The sequence below is a fragment of the Ascidia mentula genome, chromosome 6 (assembly GCF_947561715.1).
Source record: "Ascidia mentula chromosome 6, kaAscMent1.1, whole genome shotgun sequence".
Classification (NCBI taxonomy): domain Eukaryota; kingdom Metazoa; phylum Chordata; class Ascidiacea; order Phlebobranchia; family Ascidiidae; genus Ascidia; species Ascidia mentula.
The window spans coordinates 4,875,429-4,898,037 of NC_138571.1; the positions used below are offsets into that span (position 1 = coordinate 4,875,429).

At 39.9% G+C, this 22,609-nt stretch overlaps 2 protein-coding genes across 5 annotated transcripts; both read right to left on the reverse strand.

Moving 5' to 3' along the window:
* Window positions 1–7,769: 7,769 nt before the first annotated feature.
* LOC145905872 (uncharacterized) lies at window positions 7,770–14,355 on the reverse strand. Of its 4 annotated transcripts, none has more exons than XM_082993186.1 (7): window positions 12,235–12,362; window positions 12,012–12,169; window positions 11,613–11,756; window positions 11,449–11,500; window positions 10,177–11,374; window positions 9,429–9,455; window positions 7,770–7,827 (listed from the first exon to the last, which is right to left on the reverse strand). In XM_082993186.1, the coding sequence occupies exons 3-5, from the start codon at window positions 11,657–11,659 to the stop codon at window positions 11,249–11,251; spliced, it is 225 nt and encodes a 74-aa protein (XP_082849312.1). In that variant the 5' UTR covers window positions 11,660–11,756; window positions 12,012–12,169; window positions 12,235–12,362; the 3' UTR covers window positions 7,770–7,827; window positions 9,429–9,455; window positions 10,177–11,248. The 4 variants fall into 4 exon arrangements, with proteins under 4 accessions (XP_082849312.1, XP_082849310.1, XP_082849311.1 ...); XM_082993184.1 differs by having other exon boundaries at window positions 12,012–12,160; window positions 12,235–12,358; XM_082993185.1 differs by lacking the exons at window positions 11,613–11,756; window positions 12,012–12,169; window positions 12,235–12,362 and adding an exon at window positions 14,222–14,355.
* A 5,250-nt stretch (window positions 14,356–19,605) lies between these two features.
* LOC145906434 (uncharacterized) lies at window positions 19,606–22,085 on the reverse strand. The gene is made up of 5 exons (XM_082993849.1): window positions 21,992–22,085; window positions 21,545–21,720; window positions 21,331–21,479; window positions 20,799–21,060; window positions 19,606–20,576 (listed from the first exon to the last, which is right to left on the reverse strand). Exons 2-5 carry the CDS (start codon window positions 21,638–21,640, stop codon window positions 20,112–20,114), a joined length of 972 nt encoding a protein of 323 aa, XP_082849975.1. The 5' UTR covers window positions 21,641–21,720; window positions 21,992–22,085; the 3' UTR covers window positions 19,606–20,111.
* Between the last annotated feature and the right edge of the window lie 524 nt (window positions 22,086–22,609).

The following is a 22,609-nucleotide window of genomic DNA, read 5'->3' on the forward strand; positions in this document are numbered from 1 at the left end:
AAAGTAACCTTGAGGATGAAGTAACGAACATTTTGAGATCACTTTACGATTTTTGTAAATTTGAACTATTTCCGCGACTTAAGGACCAGTAGTGGTACCGGTTGGGAAACACTGTACTGTGCAGAGAAGTGTTGGGACTAACATAAAATTAATTATAGTAAGACAACTATTTCTGAAGACATTACTAATGGGTATAAACTACTGTGATTCCTTTTTCCGCATATTTTACTTACATCAATGCTGTTATTTTTATCAAATTAATGTCCAACCTGCTATTAATTCGATACCAATTGCAAAAACAACATATTTTTTTACCTTCCCATCAAACTCCGTCGCCTCTCCACTGTATGATATTGTTTTCATTGTTGTTGACGTCACTTCCTCTGTATTGTATGGCGGAGTCAAGGATATTTCCTCTTCAGTTGAATTGTTTTCAGCCCCAGTGAGATTGTGGCTTTTATCCGGATTGTTCGCATCTGTCACTTCGTATTTCTTGTTACTCTTCGTCCAATTTCGTTGATCTGCTGTTTCGTCGTGTGTCGTAAGTTCGTCTGGGCATTCTCTAAACAGAAGCAAAAATCTGGCAAAATCAAATATTAGTTTGCAATGTAGACTACGCATTTAGTATCGGAATGTTATAATTGGAAACATGCGCCAATGTTACCAACAATACTTGAGTCTAAACATAACCATTGTAACGTAGCGCCGATCTATTCTAAATTTGCATGGATCTGAATACCACGATGTCGGCTAGCAATGTTCAAAAACATTTTTAACTTGGACGAAATAGCTTCAATTATCAGTGTATCGATGGCATTGCAAACAACAAACGTTTTCCGTCCCCGAAGATGCAGAAGCAAAATCCCTTTTTCATTTTCTTTTGTTGCAAAATCTGTTTAAACTTGCTGCTGTTTTGTTACATTACAACATTTAACTTCTAGAAATAAAAAGCAATTCTAAATTCCTTTTGCGTCAGAAATCCCAAATACATTCTTTTTGATAAAAAACAGCATATTTACTGAATGTAAAAGAAGCATGTGTTTCTGGTGTTGGGAGCACAGTTAGTGAAACCACGAGGGCACGGAAGACAACTGTATTTGTACCAAAACTGGTTTGCTTCACACATTCCACCTACGTATCCTCTTTCTGTTCGTATTTTTCTGAAATCGGGTACCTGAAAAAAAAAATCTAAACCAATGGTTCTTGGCCGGTGGAAAATTTTCTACTTATAAAAGGGAAAATATAAAGTTGTAGGTGGGTAATTAGTCTGCACCAAAATATACAAAAGTTGTTGTTATGTTTTGTATTCACTGTGTGTCATACAACTATTGGCAATTGGTCACTCAATGCCTAAACATTTTGTAAAAAGTGAGCAGATATTGCGCAAATGCAATGATGAAATTCTATGTTAAAAAACTTACCAGTGGGAAAAAAGGATTACCTTTAAATTGAAAGTGGGAAATGAGATCTAAATGTTTAAATACGTCTTACCGCATATCCACGATGGTTATTAAGATACATGCAATAGATAAATGTTACGAGAAGCCTGACGCCTTTCACGAACATCCCGATTGAATCTGAGCTAATGATAATTACGTCCGACTGCCAACATGAACAACCCCTGTAAATTGTTAAAATAGTTTTATTTTCCCGCCAGTTTCTGAAAAATTCGGACATACAATACTTTGTATCAAATTGTTGGTTAATTTTACTTCTCGATGCAGAAATGCGTTGGACCCGAAGAATGCCGCTCTCCTGTCCGGCACAAGGTCATAGCAATTGCTAAACACCAGCATTTCCATCACCTTATATCAGTTGTGTGGAAAGCACCAACCACGAAACCTAATGCAAATTGCCAACCAAGTCCAAAAAGAAAGCAAAGAAACAAGTTCGAACAATTAAATGAGCGGCATACGTGTTTCAGTTGCATGAGTCGGGTACTTTCGGTATTTAACCAGTTGCTTTAATTGTCAGACTCGACGCCACGCAATAGATTAACGTAAACACGTCAGAGATGAGATTTTGCATAATTGCCGATTAGTTGCGCACTGAAAAGCTACGTTATAGGAAGTGCAGGCAACACTCTCGACAAACCGCATGCGCCAAATTAGACATTTAATAACGTCACTGTTTACATTTATCGGTTAACTCGCTCAGAAACCCGTGATAACAAGACATGGACCTGTCAGTCATGTTACTTACAGAAAAACCGTCTTTTTCTTCACCGGCTGTCGTACTGACGTATCGACACGGGAGCAATGTTAACAAAGTTTGGTTTTATAAAAAAAATCGCCGCGATAAGAAATACTGGCAACCATATTTTGAAATGCAATAACCATAGACAACACCAACATTTATGTATATTAGAATGATCGTCTTGTGGTAAGAAGTTCAAGAAATAACAAGTGACAACACGTAAAACACAAACGATAACTTTTGGCAGCAAAGTAGGCACAGTAAATGGAATCCCTTTCCAACTTTCCTTAAAGTTATTGCCTAAAGTAAAAACCCCAACACTTGAAATCATCATACAGTGGTTGCATGGTATTCAGGATTCTGAATAACCTATTCTTCCCCATGTAGGAAAGGTTGACCTGCTTCTGGTGGTTCCAAACGTTGATCTGCTTCTGGTTGTGCCAAACGCCTTTCACCAGGGTGATACCCTGAAAGACTTAAGCACTTACGTCGATGTTTATAAATAAGGAAAATCGCTGCTGTGGCGAGAAGTATTACCACGATCACAATCACCCAGATATACCATTTGATTTCCTGCAGTAAAAAAAGTTTGAATTATGTAGTTGTGACAAATGTTGTTCCCAGAGATAATGTTTAAAGCAAGTGAAATAATGAAACATATTTAGCGCCTTTTTGCCATTTTCTAGCATAAATGTGGCCGCTTTTTTGGACCCTCACTGTATTGCAGTTTTGAACGATTCTGGCTTTGTTGTATTTCCATCATCTGTACTTACATTGTGATTGTTGTGTTGAGGTTGATGGGTGGTATTTTTCTCGTGGGTGGTGTTGTTTGTTGACTCATCACGACATTCACTGCATAAAAATTGCACACCATTTTAAACAACGGCAACTTTGATATGTACACTTGAAGCGCAGATTTTTCATGCCTTTGCCATACAATGCCAACACTGCGTCAATACGATGCTAACATTAGGTTAATATTCAGCTAAATTAGCTTATTTTTTGCAGATGCACAAACCTTAATTTTGAGAATAAACATGACTAAAAAAAATTGTTTTTTGTTACTGGAAAACTACTGGGAGAAAAGTTAAATTTCAGAAATACACTCACCTCGGTTCATAATAACAAGTGTCACATGTGTTGTTGTAACAGTTGGTAAGATGTGGTTGACACTTTTCACAAACTTTATTGTTCAAAAACTCATCCGGTTTGCAAAATCCTTTTTCTAAGCCATGTTCAGTTTGTATCCATGATGGATTCTAAATCACCAAAACATATGTTTAAACTTGAAGATGCAAAATATGTTATGCTACAATGGACAATCGCACAAAAACCACAAACGAGCAAAAGGCACCAATCGCAATATCATCCGATTATCCACTCTTACGTTGTATTTGTTGAGTTGGACCCTTATACCGCATAATATAGTTATTATGCGGTATATCTTTGGCTGGTGTTGAAGCAGAAGTTGACGCCGTGATGTTGTTTGTCGCAGTGTTGTTGTTTTCTGTATCAACAGTCGAACCATTGTCGGAATTGGTGGAGTTGCTGTTTTGAACGCTTTCTGGTTTTGTTGTGTTTCGATCATCTGTACTTAGATTGTGATGGTTGTGTTCAGGTACCAGCTCTCCATGATGGGTGGTATTTTTTTCGTGGCTGATGTTGTTTGTTGACTCATTACGACATTCACTGCATAAAAATTGCACAAAACGCACAACAGTTAAACAACGGCAACTATGATATGTACACTTGAAGCGCAGATTTTGCAATCATTTGCCATAAAATGCCAACATTGCGTCAATACGATGCTAACATTAGGTTAGCATTGAGCTAAATTAGCTTATTTTTTGCAGATGCGCAAACGTTAATCTTAAAACTATAAAAAATTAGTTTTGTGTTACCGGAAACTACTAGGAGAAAAGTTTAATTTCAGAAATACACTCACCTCGGTTTATAATAGCAAGTGTGACATGTGTTGTTGTAACAGTTGGTGTGATCTGTTTTACACTTTTCACAAACTTTATTTGGCAAAAATTCGTCCGGTTTGCAGAATCCTTTTTCTAAGCCTTGTTTAGTTTGTATCCATGATGGATTCTAAATCACCAAACATATGTTTAAACTTGAAGATGCAAAATATGTTATGCTACAATGGACTTACCTGAAAACAACCTTGTACTGGAGGACAATCGCACAAAAACCACAAACGAGCAAAAGACACCAGCAGCATCCAATGATAAACTCTCATGTTTAAATTTATAGCTTCCACTATCATTTACTATTTTGCACCTAAATATATACAAAAAGCAAAATAAGCAGCATGAGTCATTTCGTTCAGGTTAATCGTCCTCGTGCATAAGCGTTGTACTCGGTAATAACTTTGCCATAGCTATTTGGTCAGAATTCTCCCAACTAAACATAATGGAAAAGGCAAAAGACCGCTATTTATACACCTTACCAAATATGGAAACGTTCCGCATCAAATGCCTTGAAAAGCGATACAGTGAATCGCGATACAGTGAATCGCGAACCACGCTTTGTCCGTTTCTCCTACTGAACAACTGTATGACGTTTGGTCCTATAGTTGCTCTTTAACTTTGTACAGTAGTAAAATACAAAAAAAAACAATCCTGCAATTTACAATTTTTTAATCGTCAAGAACAATTTAAACCTTTGAACTAATCATTTTCGAACAAAGAATTCTTTACTGATTGTCCAACATCGGTATTCTTTGTATCACAAGGCTAAAATCAGTGGAAAGGCTAAAATCAGTCAGCTTTCTTACGCAAGACAAATATATTTCGCAAAATTAAACATCGTCACTGTCCTTATCAAATAGAATATTACTGAGTATTCTTTACAAAATAGAATTTTAGTCCCATCAATCTGTCAATTTCGCTGTGTGATGGACAAACGTATTTAAGCAAAGCTCTAGCTCTAGCACCTAAATTGCGAACCACAACCTACTCTGTTTAGCGCCAACCACTCTCTACAATAACAGTGTTTTTTACAGTTTGGATGTTTTCATACGCAGCTTGTCATGTGATCGTGACACGGGAGCAATGTTAACACAATATGGTCTTGTATTAAAAATTGCCGCGATTAGAAATACTGGCAACCATATTTTAAAATGCAATAACCATAGACAACAACATCATTTATATATATTAGAATGATTGTCTTCTGGTAAAAAGTAAAGAAATAACTAGTGTCAACACGTAAAATACAGAAATTAACTCGTTGCAGCAAAGTAGGCACAGTAAATGGAATCCCTTTCCAACTTTCATTAACGTTATTGCCTAAAGTAAGAACCCCAAAACTTCAAATCATCATACAGTGGTTGCATGGTATTCGGGATTCTGAATGTCCTCTTCTTCTCCATGTAGGGAAGGTTGTTCCTCATCGGTTGAACGTTGATCTACTTCTGCTGGTGGCAAACGTTGACCTGCTTCTGGTGGTGGCAAAAGTTGACCTGCTGCTGCTGGTGGCAAAGGTTACCTGCTTCTGTTGGTGGCAAACTTTGACCTGCTTCAGCTTGTGAAAAAATTTGACCTGCTTCTGGTGGGGGCAAACGTTGTTCTTCTTCTGTTGGTGACAAATGTTGACCTGCATCTGCTGGCGGAAAACAATGACCTGATTCTAGTGGGGCAAACGTTGATCTTCTCCTGCTGATGGCAAACGTTGACCTGCTTCTGCTGATGGCAAACGTTGACCTGCTTCTGCTGTTGGCAAACGTTGACCTGCTTCTGCTGGTGGCAAACGTTGACCTGCTTCTGCTGTTGGCAAACGTTGACCTGCTTCTGCTGGTGGCAAACGTTGACCTGCTTCTGCTGGTGGCAAACGTTGACCTGCTTCTGCTGTTGGCAAACGTTGACCTGGTTCCGATGGGGCAAACGTGGATATTCTTCTGCTGGTGGAAAACGTTGACCTGCTTCTGCTGTTGGCAAACGTTGACCTGCTTCTGCTGGTGGCAAACGTTGACCTGCTTCTGCTGGTGGCAAACGTTGACCTGCTTCTGCTGGTGGCAAACGTTGACCTGCTTCTGCTGTTGGCAAACGTTGACCTGGTTCGGATGGGGCAAACGTGGATATTCTTCTGCTGGTGGAAAACGTTGACCTGCTACTGCTGGTGGCAAACGTTGACCTGCTTCTGCTGGTGGCAAACTTTGACCTGCTTCAGCTTGTGAAAAAATTTGACCTGCTTCTGCTGGGGGCAAACGTTGTTCTTCTTCTGTTGGTGACAAATGTTGACCTGCATCTGCTGGCGGAAAACAATGACCTGATTCTAGTGGGGCAAACGTTGATCTTCTTCTGCTGATGGCAAACGTTGACCTGGTTCTGCTGATGGCAAACGTTGACCTGCTTCTGCTGGTGGCAAACGTTGACCTGCTTCTGCTGATGGCAAACGTTGACCTGCTTCTGCTGGTGGCAAACGTTGACCTGCTTCTGCTGGTGGCAAAAGTTGACCTGCTTCTGCTGTTGGCAAACGTTGACCTGGTTCGGATGGGGCAAACGTGGATATTCTTCTGCTGGTGGAAAACGTTGACCTGCTACTGCTTGTGGAAAAAATTGACCTTCTTCTGCTGGTGGAAAACGTTGATGTTCTTCTGCTGGTGGCAAAAGTTGACCTGCTTCTGGTGGTTGCAAACGTTGACCTGCTTCTGGTGGTGGCAAACGATGACCTGCTTCTGCTAGTGACAAAAGTTGACCTGCTTCTGGTTGAACGTTGATCTACTTCTGCTGGTGACAAACTTTGACCTGCTTCTGCTGGTGGCATACGTTACCTGCTTCTGCTGGTGGCAAACGTTACCTGCTTCTGCTGGTGACAAACGTTGATCTTCTTCTGCTGATGGCAAACGTTAACCTGCTTCTGCTGTTGGCAAACGTTGACCTGCTTCTGCTGTTGGCATACGTTGACCTGCTTCTGCCGATGGCAAACGTTGACCTGCTTCTGCTGTTGGCATACGTTGACCTGCTTCTGCTGTTGGCATACGTTGACCTGCTTCTGGTGGTGGCAAACGTTGAAGTTCTTCTGCTGGTGGCAAAAGTTGACCTGCTTCTGGTGGTTGCAAAGGTTGACCTGCTTCTGGTGGTGGCAAACGATGACCTGCTTCTGCTAGTGACAAAAGTTGACCTGCTTCTGGTTGAACGTTGATCTACTTCTGCTGGTGACAAACTTTGACCTGCTTCTGCTGGTGGCATACGTTACCTGCTTCTGCTGGTGGCAAACGTTGACCTGCTTCTGCTGTTGGCATACGTTGACCTGCTTCTGCTGTTGGAAAACGTTGACCTGCTTCTGCTGTTGGCATACGTTGACCTGCTTCTGCCGATGGCAAACGTTGACCTGCTTCTGCTGTTGGCATACGTTGACCTGCTTCTGCTGTTGGCATACGTTGACCTGCTTCTGCTGGTGGCAAACGTTGAAGTTCTTCTGCTGGTGGCAAAAGTTGACCTGCTTCTGGTGGTTGCAAAGGTTGACCTGCTTCTGGTGGTGGCAAACGATGACCTGCTTCTGCTAGTGACAAAAGTTGACCTGCTTCTGGTTGAACGTTGATCTACTTCTGCTGGTGACAAACTTTGACCTGCTTCTGCTGGTGGCATACGTTACCTGCTTCTGCTGGTGACAAACGTTGATCTTCTTCTGCCGTTGGCATACGTTGACCTGCTTCTGCCGATGGCAAACGTTGACCTGCTTCTGCTGTTGGCATATGTTGACCTGCTTCTGCCGTTGGCATACGTTGACCTGCTTCTGCTGGTGGCAAACGTTGATCTTCTTCTGCTGGTGGCAAACGTTGACCTGCTTCTGCCGTTGGCATACGTTGACCTGCTTCTGCAGTTGGCATACGTTGACCTGCTTCTGCCGTTGGCATACGTTGACCTGCTTCTGCTGGTGGCAAACGTTGATCTTCTTCTGCTGGTGGCAAACGTTGACCTGCTTCTGCTGTTGGCAAACGTTGACCTGGTTCGGATGGGGCAAAAGTGGTTATTCTTCTGCTGGTGGAAAACGTTGACCTGCTACTGCTTGTGGAAAAAATTGACCTTCTTTTGCTGGTGGAAAACGTTGATGTTCTTCTGCTTGTGGAAAACTTTAACCTGGTTCTGGTGGTGGCAAACGATGACCTGCTTCTGCTAGTGAGAAAAGTTGACCTGCTTCTGGTGGTGGAAAACATTGACCTGCTTCTACTGGTGGCAAACGTTGACCTGGTTCGGGTGGGGCAAACGTGGATATTCATCTGCTGGTGGAAAACGTTGACCTGCTACTGCTTGTGGAAAAAAAGACCTTCTTCTGTGGTGGAAAACGTTGATGTTCTTCTGCCAGTCGCTAAAGTTGACCAGCTTCTGCTTGTGGAAAACTTTGACCTGCTTCTGGTGGTGGCAAACGATGACCTGCTTCTGCTAGTGACAAAAGTTGACCTGCTTCTGGTGGTGGAAAACATTGACCTGCTTCTACTGGTGGCAAAGGTTACCTGCTTCTGCTGATGTCAAATGTTGATCTTCTTCTGCTGGTCTTTCTCCTTTCTGTAGGGTTATACCAAAATGAAGTTGGTTTGTGTTAAGAAGTGGTGAAGGCAAAAGCGTATTCCAAAAACAAACAAGTTTGACACTTATATTTGCCGATTTCGACCCTTAATGTATTGCTGTTTTGAACGATATCATGTTTTGTTTTGTTTTGTTTATCTGTTGATGTGATGTTGATCTTCTTCAGCTGGTGACAAATGTTGACCTGCTTCTGCTGGTGGAAAACGTTTATCTTCTTCTGCTAGTGGCAAAAGGTGACCTGATTCTGTTTGTGGAAAACGTTGACCTGCTTCTACTGGTGGCAAAAGTTGACCTGCTTCTGGTGGTGTGAAGCCTTGACCTGCTTCTGGTGGTTGCAAACGTTGATCTTCTTCTGGTGGTGGCAGGCGTTGACCTGTTTCTGCTGGTGACAAACGTTGATCTTCTTCAGCTGATGGCAAACGTTGACCTGCTTCTGCTGTTGGCAAACGTTGACCTGCTTCTGCTGTTGGCATACGTTGACCTGCTTCTGCTGTTGGCAAACGTTGACCTGCTTCTGCCGTTGGCATACCTTGACATGCTTCTGCTGGTGGCAAACGTTGATCTTCTTCTGCTGGTGGCAAACGTTGACCTGCTTCTGCTGTTGGCAAACGTTGACCTGCTTCTACTGGTGGCAAAGTTTACCTGCTTCTGCTGATGGCAAGTGTTGATCTTCTTCTGCTGATGACAAATGTTGACCTGCTTCTGCTGGTGGAAAACGTTGATCTTCTTTTGCTAGTGGAAAAAGTTGACCTGCTTCTGGTGGTGGCAAACGTTGACCTGCTTCTGGTGGTGGGAAGCGTTGATCCCAGTCTGCTTGTGGAGATCGTTTGTGACAAACGATGATCTGCTTCTGTTCGTGACATAAGTTGACATGCTTCTGCTGGTGGAAAACATTGACCTGCTTCTACTGGTGGCAGAGGTTACCTGCTTCTGCTGAAGGCAAATGTTGATCTTCATCTGCTGGTCTTTCTCCTTTCTGTAGGGTTATACCAAGATGAAGTTGGTTTGTGTTAAGAAGTGGTGAAGGCAAAAGCGTATTCCAAAAACAAACAAGTTTGACACTTATATTTGCCGATTTGGACCCTTACTGTATTGCTGTTTTGAACGATATCAGGGTTTGTTGTATTTCTCTGTTGATCTGATGTTGATCTTTTTCTGCTAGTGGCAAAAGTTGACCTGATTTTGCTTGTGGAAAACGATGACCTGCTTCTGGTGGTGGCAAACGTTGATCTTTTTTGGTGGTGGCAAACGTTGACCTGATTCTGCTGGTGGCAAAAGTTGACCTGCTTCTGGTGGTGGCAAACGTTGACCTGCTTCTGCTTGTTGAAAACGTTGACCTGCTTCTGGTGGTGGCAAACGTTGATCTTTTTTGGTGGTGGCAAACGTTGACCTGATTCTGCTGGTGGCAAAAGTTGACCTGCTTCTGGTGGTGGCAAACGTTGACCTGCTTCTGCTTGTGGAAAACGATGACCTGCTTCTGGTGGTGGCAAACGTTGACCTGCTTCTACTGGTGGCAGAGGTTACCTGCTTCTGCTGGTGGCAAATGTTGATCTTCTTCTGCTGGTCTTTATCCTTTCTGTAGGGTCATACCAAGGTGAAGTTGGTTTGTGTTAAGAAGTTGTGAAGGCAAAAGCGTATTCCAAAAACAAACAAGTTTGACACTTATATTTGCCGATTTGGACCCTTACTGTATTGCTGTTTTGAACGATATCAGGGTTTGTTGTATTTCTCTGTTGATCTGATGTTGATCTTCTTCTGCTAGTGACAAATGTTGACCTGCTTCTGGTGGTGGCAAACGTTGATCTTCTTCTGGTGGTGGCAAACGTTGACCTGATTCTGCTGGTGGCAAGCGTTGACCTGTGTTGGCAAACAATGACCTGCTTCTGCTGGTGGCAAACTTTGACCTGCTTCTGGTGGTGGGAATCGTTGACCTGTTTCTGCTTGTGGAGAACGTTGACCTGCTTTTGGTGGTTCCAAACGTTACCTGCTTCTACTGGAGACAAACGTTGATCTTCTTGTGCTGGTGGCAAACGTGGTCCTACTTCTGCTTGTGGAAAACCTTGTAGTCCCTTTCAGCATATATTAAAGTTATTGTTAAATGTAACAACCCCAACACTTGAAATCATCTTACAGTGGTTGCATTGTATTCGGGATTTTGAATAAACATTTTTTTCCCCATGTAGGAAAAGTTTTCCGTCATGGGGTAAACGTTGACTTGTTTCTGCTTGTTGCAAATGTTGATCTGCTTCTGCTTGCGGCAAACGCGTTTTTCCAGGGTAATGCCGTGAAATACTTAAGCACGGATGTCGACGTAGAAACTTGAGGAATTTCATTGTTGCTGCTGGGGCGAATAGTCTGACCACGATCGCAAAGACCACAATCACCTCGTTAGACCATTTGTTTTCCTGCTGAAAAAAATGTTTGAATTATATTGTTGAGACAAATTTTGCTCTACATAAAGATAATGTTTAAATCAAGCAGAAAAAGCAAACATTCCTGTGTAAATGTAGCCGCTTTTATGTAAACAGCCCGGTGATTTTGTCTTTCTCCTTTGTCTTCTTCTGGTGGTGTGAAGCGTTGACCCGCGTCTGCTTGTGGAGAACGTTGACCTGCTTCTGGTGGTGGCAAACGATGATCTGCTTCTGTTCGTGACAAAAGTTGACATGCTTCTGCTGGTGGAAAACATTGACCTGCTTCTACTGGTGGCAGAGGTTACCTGCTTCTGCTGCTGGCAAATGTTGATCTTCTTCTGCTGGTCTTTCTCCTTTCTGTAGGGTTATACCAAGATGAAGTTGGTTTGTGTTCAGAAGTCGTGAAGGCAAAATCGTATTCCAAAAACAAACAAGTTTGACACTTATATTTGCCGATTTGGACCCTTACTGTATTGCTGTTTCGAACGATATCAGATTTTGTTGTATTTCCATCATCTGTGCTTACATTGTGATGGTTGTGTTCAGGTTTCAGCTCTCCTTAAAGGGTGGTTTTTTTCTCGTGGGTGGAGTTGTTGACTCATTACGACATTCACTACATAAAAGTTTCACAACAGTTAAACAACGGCAACTATGATATGTACACTTGAAGGTAGATTTTGCAATCATTTGTCATACAATGCCAACACTGCGTCAATACGATGCTAACATTAGGTTAACATTGAGCTTAATTAGCTTGTTTTTGCAGATGCACAAACGTTAATTTTGAGAATAAATGTGACTAAAAAAAATTGTTTTTTGGTACTGGAAAACTACTGCGAGAAAAGTTAAATTTCAGAGATATGCTTACCTCGGTACGTAATAACAAGTGTGACATGCGTGGTTGTAACAGTTGGTAAGATGTGGTTGACACTTTTCACAAACTTTATTGTTCAAAAATTCGTCCGGTTTGCAAAATCCTTTTTCTAAGCCATGTTCAGTTTGTATCCATGATGGATTCTAAATCATCTAAATCACCAAAACATATGTTTAAACTTGAAGATGCAAAATATGTTATGCTACAATGGACTTACCTGAAAACAACCTTGTATTGGAGGACAATCGCACAAAAACCACAAACTAGCCAAATACACCAGCACCAACCAAAAATCCACTCTCATGTTTGAATTCCTAGTTATCACTGTCATATACTAATTTTCACCTAAATAATAACAAAAAGCAAAATTGTGCAGTATGAGTCATTTCGTTCAGGTTAATTGTCCTTTTGCGTAAGCGTTGTACTAGGAAATAACTTTGCCATAGCTATTTGGTCAGAATTCACTAAACTTATCACAATTAAAAAGCAAAAGACCGCTATTTGTTCACCTTACCGACAATGACAACGTTCCGTATCAAATGTCTTGAAAAGCGATACAGTGAATCGCGAACTACGCTTTGTCCGTTTCTCCTACTGAACAACTGTAGTAACTTTACCACTATGACGTTTGGTCCTACAGTTGCTCTTTAACTTTGGACAGTAGTAAAATACAAGAAAAAACAATCCAACAATTTAAAAATTTTTTATCGTCAGCAACAATTTGAACAATTAAACTGCAAATACATTTCAGTCTGGTTGTCTAACGTTTGAAAACAAACCACTTGCACTTACCCATAAATGGCGAATCACACTGCCAACACACATGTGCAGGGCCAACCACTACCTCCGATATAAGGCTTTTACTTTCCATGGGGGTTAGCGATTGGCAACATAGGTTAAGCGTACAAAACCTGAATGTATCCAGGTTGAAAATATCAGCGCAAGATCAGAAGTGTTTTACACAGTTGTTTTAGAACAAATTATCTTCATTTGAATTGATCAGTTTTGATCCGAAAAAGGAGGAGTTGTAAACCTAAATGACACTATAAATACTTCGGAAATCGCCTGCTCAACTTCCAAATAACCACTTTAATACTCATATTAAGGGTCACACTGTGCAGTAAGGTAATTACAAAAACATAAACTAGTGCCTTTACTAGAAGGACATATCTTAGTATTGCGTGATCGTCACTTCTTTCTCAGCACATGTGTCAAGTTTTGAGTAATTGGTATGTTGCCTCTGGTTTGCTTTGTAATCAATTTCAAATTAGCTGTTGCCACTAATAGGGAATAACATGTATGTCACAATTTTCAATTTGTCAGTGTTTGTTGCCCACACCCAATTTTTTACGTTGTTATGAAAGACCATCCAAGCATAATCAACACTTCTACTGTCAGTACAATGACAAGACTGAGTTATCACATGTCTAATTCCTTCACTTGTCAGCACTGATTTTGCTCATTATCACTTCTTATGCATTTTTTGTCATCCACGGTATGCTACACGTTTTTATAAGAACATCTTTCTGCACAAGCATATGACAAGAACTGACATGTTTACAATGGCTTTTACAGCATCTCTCTGGTCATGAACAACATCGCTTCCCATGCGCCCACAATATCAGACGGGTCTAGAATCATCCATACGGCTCAAGGTGGTGCTGTTATAAAATGTTGGGGTTCGTGACGTAAAAAAAATGTTTGAATTAATCGAATTTAATCGCTCCTCGGTAACATTGCAAGGAAACAATTATATTTCTTACGGCGTGTTTTGTTTAAATTTATTGCAAAAATAAAAATATTGAGAATGCGTCACCTTTTGGTGTAAATGATTCGCATGAGTGATTTACCAGCTATTAGGCTCTGTTTTGGTCGACCCCCAAAAAATTTCAATTTTCAAAACAAACAATAAAGCCCATACATCTGCTGGGGAATTCATTTTTGAGACGTTTCGGTTGTAAATACAAAACCGCAAGTTATTTTCCATTTTGCACTTTTATTGCAGTCCAAAATTTAGAAAATTTGTGATGTTGTACAATCTTTTACCAGTTAAAAGGGACTTGTGATTTACAACGTGTATTTTCCCACTTGTCTTACTTCTATTTGGGTACCTTCAGTATGCTATAAGTTATTTGCTCAAACTCTTGTTACTATGCATGTAAAAAGTGTCGTTTGAAATTTGAAAATGTCTAAAAAATATTTACCAATGGTGATAGAAGATGAAACTCCTGGTGTATATGAAGGTAGAAAGTTATGTTGCGATGTTTGTTCAGAAGTTGCAACATTTTCCCGTTGGACCACAATTGTGCAAAAGAATTAAAAATCAACTACCATCATATCGTGATATACTTTCTACCATCTAACTTTTGTATTCGCACTGACACAAACTGCGTTTTGTTTTCAACCTACACAGGTAATAGTTGATACAACTTGCCTTAGTGGTATGTCAGTTGGGCTTAACTACTGCCCATACAGTGTTTTTGACAGAATTAACATAAAAAATGGAGGAAAACAGACTTCTGTTCTCACACAATCACAAACGAATGTTTCTTTGTGGTTTGAATCATCACAAACGACGCTATCCATAGTTAACTTCCCTAATTATAACATGTGGCGAACAGTAAACTTATCTTTTGGCACTGCTGTCAGTAAGTAAATACAGTCTCGAAAGGATTCACACGTAGCCACACGACGCCGCGACAAACACTCATATTTTGTTGTCAAATTTGATGTTAGGATTAACTGCTTTTCTATGTAGATAAAGTTATCGTCTAAGCATTCACTTATAAAAACGATATAGCCTTCAACTTGCACTTATACTGTGCCGTCTTGTTCGCAAGAGCATACTACCTCACAGTCTGTTGATTTTGTACCTCGCTTGAATGACCAACCACTCAAGATTTAGCCGAGAAGAGTATCCTGTTTACGATCACATGCAGCTAAAATTCCGAAGCGATTTGGTTCCAGTGCGCCATCTGACGGTTGACTACATTCAACAGACACACATTGATTGCCATTCGAATTTATCGACTAAACTTATCAAACTTTGACCCATTGTATATCCCAGAATCGTATTCGATTTGAACCAGTTAGGCTTGTAGATGGCATTTAAACTTTTGAAAAAAATATTTATTAACACCTAAAGCTACAGGGACGTGACTTGTTCTGCCGTGTTATCCCGGTTGTTGCCAACGAAACATCAAGTATTTTTGACGATTGGAAAAAGTATTTCATTGGGATTTTTGTGCACGTATTTGATCAACTACAGCTAATAGCAGTCAAACTGTGCAAAAAACTTAATGCATTTTAATCAGTTCAAAGAATCAGGGTAAGTTGTAAATTTAAAATTTACGTTTATGTTTGTCACTGCAGATTTGCTACTGAGGTAAGATTGCTTCCTCCTTAGTGGAAAACAGGAAATATTTAACCAGACTGTGAGAATTAAACGAGAGACATTCCTGAAAGTTGTTAATTCCGAGTACATCTACGAGGTGAAAAAAGTTTTTATTCAATATTTACCAAACTGTTATTTGGATTCGATTTTGAATGTACCAGACATCAACAAACTACATTTGACAACACCCTATGTCTTAATTCCAATACATCACTACGAAAAAAATGCAAGAAAAATGTTAAAATGGTCAAAACATCAGGTAAACAAATGTGTAAATGCACTTTGTGTCGGTTCACTTGCGATTTCAATTAGAGAAAAGCTGATGGTGCATTCACCAAATAAGTTTGCTAGTTATTGCAATTTATATAGACCTTCGACCCACAGGGTTCATGACACCATGATTCGTGTGACTCAATTTTCTATACTTAAACTTTCAAACCATTGCTTGTGTGACGTATGCACCTATGGGCTTAGCAGTGAGTTTAACGCAATACGGAAGTTCCCTAAAAGTGCAGGCATTTCCCACCCACCCGTGTTGGACACTTTCACATCACGCAAAGTTTAAGAGGTGAATTTTACCACGTTCATTCGGCTTTATTTGTGATGGCTTGAAATTAAAACAAGCAACAATGACACATAGTACAACATATAAAGAAAAACAACCAGAAATAATTTAGCTGTTAAAGCGCTTGATGCTTTGTTGCCAGAGTCGCGCAGAGTTGAAGGAGAGCGAGCAACACTAAAACACGAGTATATAAGGTGGTAACCGCGACACGAGAAAAAGGTAAAAGCACGCTTTGATGCACAGGCGAACACTGCAGTTCGGTCGCCGCAGGACCCCCTGCCTGAAAAGGGGCAAGTTTCACGCTGGATAAAGTTGCTGTGGCCGTACATTGCGCCGCGGTCTGCCTTATTCTGGGGGTACCGCAACCGGAACTGGTATCGTGACGTGAGCCGGCTTACGGCGGTCGATTAAAATCGTTTGTATTTTGTATTCGTTTATTTTAATAAGGTTGTTATTCATGCGAAAATGGCTATAGCGTATAGTTTTTTAAACAACTTGCGGGGTCTTGCAAAACATGTGTTTATTTTGAAAAAAAAAGGAATTTTGACATAGGCTATACAACCTAAACAAATAGAAACGTAACAGATAAGAAGTTGTGCCATTCAGTTGATACAAAAGCAGAACTATAAATGATATCAACAGACAGACTGCAAATCTTCAAAGCAAACACTGCTAATGAGAAAAGTATAAACTACAGAAAAGGTTTTGTCACAGAATGGAATGAACGTGAAAAAAGGTTTCAAGACCACTAAACACATTCGAGGGATCCACGATCCTGACGGTTATGAGTTAACAGATCCGACAGCCATCACATTGTGAGTTTCCGTTCGGCAAGCAAACTAAACGTCCACTGGTGTTGTTTGAATATTTGCACCAAAGGTATGTTGCTCCAGCAAGTATGGAAACGACTACGATTAAGCCAAGAATAACAACCAACAATCTTTGCCACCATTTCAATGTAAAGTATTCCTGAAAAACATAATTGCAATGAAAATATATAATTGTTATAAAAATGTTCTCACTGTCTGTTTAAATCAGACCGCTTCTTACAACATAATCCTAAAACTGAGTTTGGTGGTGAGCTGCATTTAAACACTTAGACACCTAGATGCTGTTTCGCTTGCTTTCTAAAAACAATTGGGACTTGTGACTCTTGTAGTGGGACTTGTATTGCTCAATAGATTTGTTTGCAGCCGCATGAAGTCAGCACCCATTTAGTTTTCTTGGGGTTCCTGGTAATCGTGCTATTAAAGGATAAAACAGCCCCGGGGCTAATTCTAAAGCAGTGATTCCCAACCTTTTTGTTGTTGCGTACCACTTGGAGGTAAAACAATTTCGACGCGTACCACCAAGCTGAGTGCTACAAAGTAACCTAGGGGTCGAAGTGGCGAACATTTTGAAATCACTTTACGATTTTTGTAAATTCGAACTATTTCCGCGACTTACGGAAAGGTGCTCGCGTATCACTTGGAATACCGGTAGTGGTATCGGTTGGGAAACACTGTTCTAAAGACTGTGCAGAAAAGTGTTAGGACTAACATAAAATTAATAATGGTAAGACAACTATTTCTGAAGACATTACCATAGGGTATAAACTACTGTGATTCCTTTTCTCGAATATTTAACTTACATCCATGCTGTTATTTTTATCAAATTAATGTCCAACCTGCTATTAATTCAATAACAATTGCAAAAACAACATATTTTTTCACCTTCTCGTCAAACTCCGTCGCCTCTCCATTGTATGATATTGTTTTCATTGTTGATGACGTCACTTCCTTTGTATTGTATGGCGGAGTTAAGAATATTTCCTCTTCAGTTGAATTGTTTTCAGTCTTAGTTAGATTTTGGCTTTTATCAAGGTGGTTCGCATTTGTCACTTCGTATTTCTTGTTACTCTTCGTCCAATTTCGTTGATCTGCTTTTTCGTGGTGTGTCGTAAGTTCGTCTGGGCATTCTCTAAACAGAAGCAAAAATCTGGCAAAATCGTATATTAGTTTGCAAGTAGACTACGCATGTAGTATCGGAATGTTGTAATTGGAAACATGCGCCAATGTTACCAACAATACTTGAGTCTAAACATAACCATTGTGACGTAGCGCCGATCTATTTAAAATTTGCATGGATCTGAATACCATGATGCCGTCTATCAATGTTCAAAAACATTTTTTAATTGGACGAAATAGGTTCAATTATCAGTGTATTCATGGCATTGCAAACAACAAACGTTTTCCGTCCCCGAAGATGCAAAAGCAAAATCCCTTTTTCATTTTTTTTTGTTGCAAAATCTGTTTAAACTTGCTGCTGTTTTGTTACATTACAACATTTAACTTCTAGAAATAAAAAGCAATTCTAAATTCCTTTTGCGTCAGAAATCCCAAATACATTCTTTTTGATAAAAAACGGCATATTTACTGAATGTAAAAGAAGCATGTGTTTCTGGTGTTAGGAGCACAGTTAGTGAAACCACGAGGGCACGGAAGGCAACTGTATTGGTACCAAAACTGCTTTGCTTCACACATTCCACCTACGTATCCTCTTTCTGTTCGTATTTTTCTGAAATCGGGTACCTGAAAAAAAATAATCTAAACCAATGGTTCTTGGGCGTTGAAATATTTTCTACTTGTTGGGAAAATATAAAGTTGTTGGTCGGTAATTAGTCTGCACCAAAATATACAAAAGTAGTTGTTATGTTTTGTATTCACTGTGTGTCATACAACTATTGGCAATCGGTCACTCAATGCCTAAACATTTTGTAAAAAGTGTTAAAAAACTTTCCATTGGGAAAAAAGGATTCCCTTTAAATTGAAAGTTGGAAATGAGAGAATAAAGGGTTGAAAATCACTCACAATATAAAAATTACTTCCTACTTTCAGAAAGATCTAAATGATAAAATACGTCTTACCGCATATCCACGATGGCTATTTAGATACATGCAATAGATAAATATTACGAGGAGACTGACGCCTTTCACGAACATCCCGATTGAATCTGTGCTAATGATAATTACGTCCGACTGCCAACATGAACAACCCCTGTAAATTGTTAAAATAGTTTTATTTTCCCGCCAGTTTCTGAAAAATTCGGACATACAATACTTTGTATCAAATTATTGGTTGATTTCACTTCTCGATGCAGAAATGCGTTGGACCCGAAGAATGCCGCTCTCCTGTCCGGCACAAGGTCATAGCAATTGCTAAACACCAGCATTTCCATCACCTTATATCAGTTGTGTGGAAAACACCGACCACGAAACCTAATGCAAATTGCCAACCAAGTCCGAAAAGAACGCAAAGAAACAAGTTGGAACAATTAAATGATCGGCATACGTGTTTCAGTTGCATGAGTCGGGTACTTTCGGTATTTAACCAGTTGCTTTAATTGTCAGATTCGACGCCACCCAATAGATTAACGTAAACACGTCAGAGATGTGATTTTGCATAATTGCCGATTGGTCGTGCACTGGAAAGCGGCGATATAGGATGTGCAGACAACTCTCTCGACAAACCGCATGTGCCAAATTAGACAAAATAACGTCACTGTTTACATTTATCGGTAAACTCGCTCAGAACCCGTGATAACAAGGCATTGACCTGTCAGTCATGTTACTCACAGAAAAAGGCTCTCCTGGCAAAAACGTGTTTAAAAATCAGAATCATGTTTAGGGACGTACATTTAATGTACAGCTGTGCTGCAGAGAAACAACGACTGTCGTATTGACGTATCGACACGGGAGCAATGTTAACACAGTTTGATCTTAAATTAAAAGTCGCCGCGATAAGAAATACTGGCAACCATATTTTAAAATGCACGAACCATAGACAACAACATCATTTAGATATATTAGAAAAACAAATTTGAAAAAGAAAATAACTTATCGGAAATCTAGACACAAATGTGGTCGAACAGGAAAACGGAAAACAAACCACGAAGGAATACAACAGTTATTCTGGCCACGATTTCGGCAAAATATGCATGATTGTCTTGTGGTAAAAAGTTAAGGAAATAACAAGTGACAACACGTAAAATACAAAAAAAATAACTTGTGGCAGCAAAGTAGGCAAAGTAAATGGAATCCCTTTCCAACTTTCATTAAAGTTCTTGCCAAACGTTACAATCCCAACACTTGAAATCATTATACAGTGGTTGCATGGTATTGGGGGCTTTGAATAAGCTCTTCTTCTCCATGTAGCAACGGTTCTTCCTCATCGGTTGAACGTTGATCTTCTTCTGGTGGTGGCAAATGTTGACCTGCTTCTGGTGGTGGCAAAAGTTGATGCTCTTCTGGTGGTGCCAAAGGTTGACCTGCTTCTGCTGGTGCCTCAAGTTGATCTTCTTCTGGTGGTGCCAAAGGTTGACCTGCTTCTGCTGGTGCCTCAAGTTGATCTTCTTCTGGTGGTGCCAAAGGTTGATCTACTTCTGCTTGCTGTGGCAAACGTAGACCTGCTTCTTGTGCCAAACCCCTTTCACCAGGGTAATGCCCTGAAATACTTAAGCACCGACGTCGACGTTTAAAAATGAGGAAAATTATTGCTGCTGCTGCTGCTACTGCGGCGAGGAGTATTGCCACGAGCGCCCAGAAATACCACGGCATGGTTTCCTGCAGTAAAAAAATGTTTGAGTTAGTTTTGACAAATTTTGTTCTGCCATTTTTCTGAAAAATGTAGGCGCTTTTTTGTCAACAGATCGGTGATTGTGTCTTTCTCCGTTCTGTAGGGCCATACCAAGATGAAGTTGGCTTTTGTTAAGAAGTGGTTGAGGCAAAAGCGTATTCGAAATACAAACAAGTTCAAAACTTATATTTGCCGAGTTGGACCCTTACTATATTATGCGGTATATCTTTGGCTGGTGTTGAAGCAGAAGTTGACGCCGTGATGTTGTTTGTCGCAGTGTTGTTGTTTTCTGTATCAACAGTCGAACCATTGTCGGGATTGGTGGAGTAGCTGTTTTGAACGCTTTCTGGTTTTGTTGTGTTTCGATCATCTGTACTTAGATGGTGATGGTTGTGTTCAGGTACCAGCTCTCCTTGGTTGGTGGTATTTTTTTCGTGGCTGATGTTGTTTGTTGAGTCATTATGACATTCACTGTCCAAAAATTGCACAAAAAGCACAACAATTAAACAACGGCAAATTTGATGTATAAACTGGAAGCGTAGATTTTGCAATCATTTGCCATAAAATGCCAACAATGCGTCAATACGATGCTCAACATCAAGTTAACATTGAGCTAAATTAGCTTATTTTTTGCAGATGCACAAACGTTAATTTTTTTGAAATAAATGTGACTAAAAAAACTTAGTTTTTTGTTACTGGAAAACTAATGGGAGAAAAGTTAAATTTCAGAGATGCACTCACCTCAGATAATGATAACAAGTGTGACATGTGTTGTTGTAACAGTTGGTGTGATCTGCTTTACACTTTTTACAAACGTTATTTATCAAAAATTCGTCCGGTTTGCAGAATCCTTTTTCTAAGCCTTGTTTAGTTTGTATCCATGATGGATTCTAAATCAACAAAACATATGTTTAAACTTAAAGATGCAAAATATGTTATGCTACAATGGACTTACCTGAAAACAACCTTGTATTGGAGAACAATTGCACAAACACCACAAACTAGCCAAAGACACCAGCAGTATCATCCGATAATCCACTCTTCCACTCATGACACCAGCAGTATCATCCGATAATCCACTCTTCCACTCATGTTCAAAGTGTTAGCTTTCATTTATTTACTAATTTTCACCTGAAAAACAAATCGCATGAGTCACATCCTTTAAAGTTCAGGCCAGTCGTGATTTGTGTGTGTGTGTGTGTTTTAAAAGTATTTACCCAACCATTTGGATACTTCAACATAATACAAAAGCAAAATACCGCCTGTTCTATTTGGCTAATCCGACTGTGTACACTTTACAAACATTGGCCACGTTATACATCAAATGCTTCGAAAACCGATACATTAAGTCGCGAACCACGTTTTGTCCGTTTCTCCTACTGAACAACTGTAGCAACTTTACCTGCGTGATGTTTGATCCTACAGTTTCAACTCCATACAATTGTAAAAGCTTGACCTCACGCAGCTGTACAATGGCAATCCTGCAGTTAACAATATTTTAATTGTCTATCTACAGTTTAAACCTTTGAACTGATCATTTTCAAACATAGAATTCTTCACTGATTATCCAACATCAGTGTTCTTTATATCACATGCAGCATGGAAAGGCTAAAATCAGTCAGCTTTCTTACGCAAGACAAACATATTTCGCAAAAGTAAACATCGTCAATGTCCAAATCAAATAGAATATTACTGAGTATTCTTTACAAAATAAAATTTCGAATTCATTTTAATCTGTCAATTTCGCTGTGTGATGGACAAACGTTTTTAAGCAAAGCACTTGCTCTAGCACCTATATTGCGAACCACACCCTACTCTGTTCAGCGCCAACCACTCTCTGCAATAAAAGTGTTTCTCACAGTGATGTTTTCATACGTGCATCTTGTCATGTGATCGTGACGTCGGTGCCGCTCTCGAAGGTTCCAGCGCAAGTTCTAGAATCAATCATACAAAATGGCGCTGTTATAAAATGTTAAGGTTCGTGACGGGAAAGTATTTGAATTAATTTTCGAATTTAATC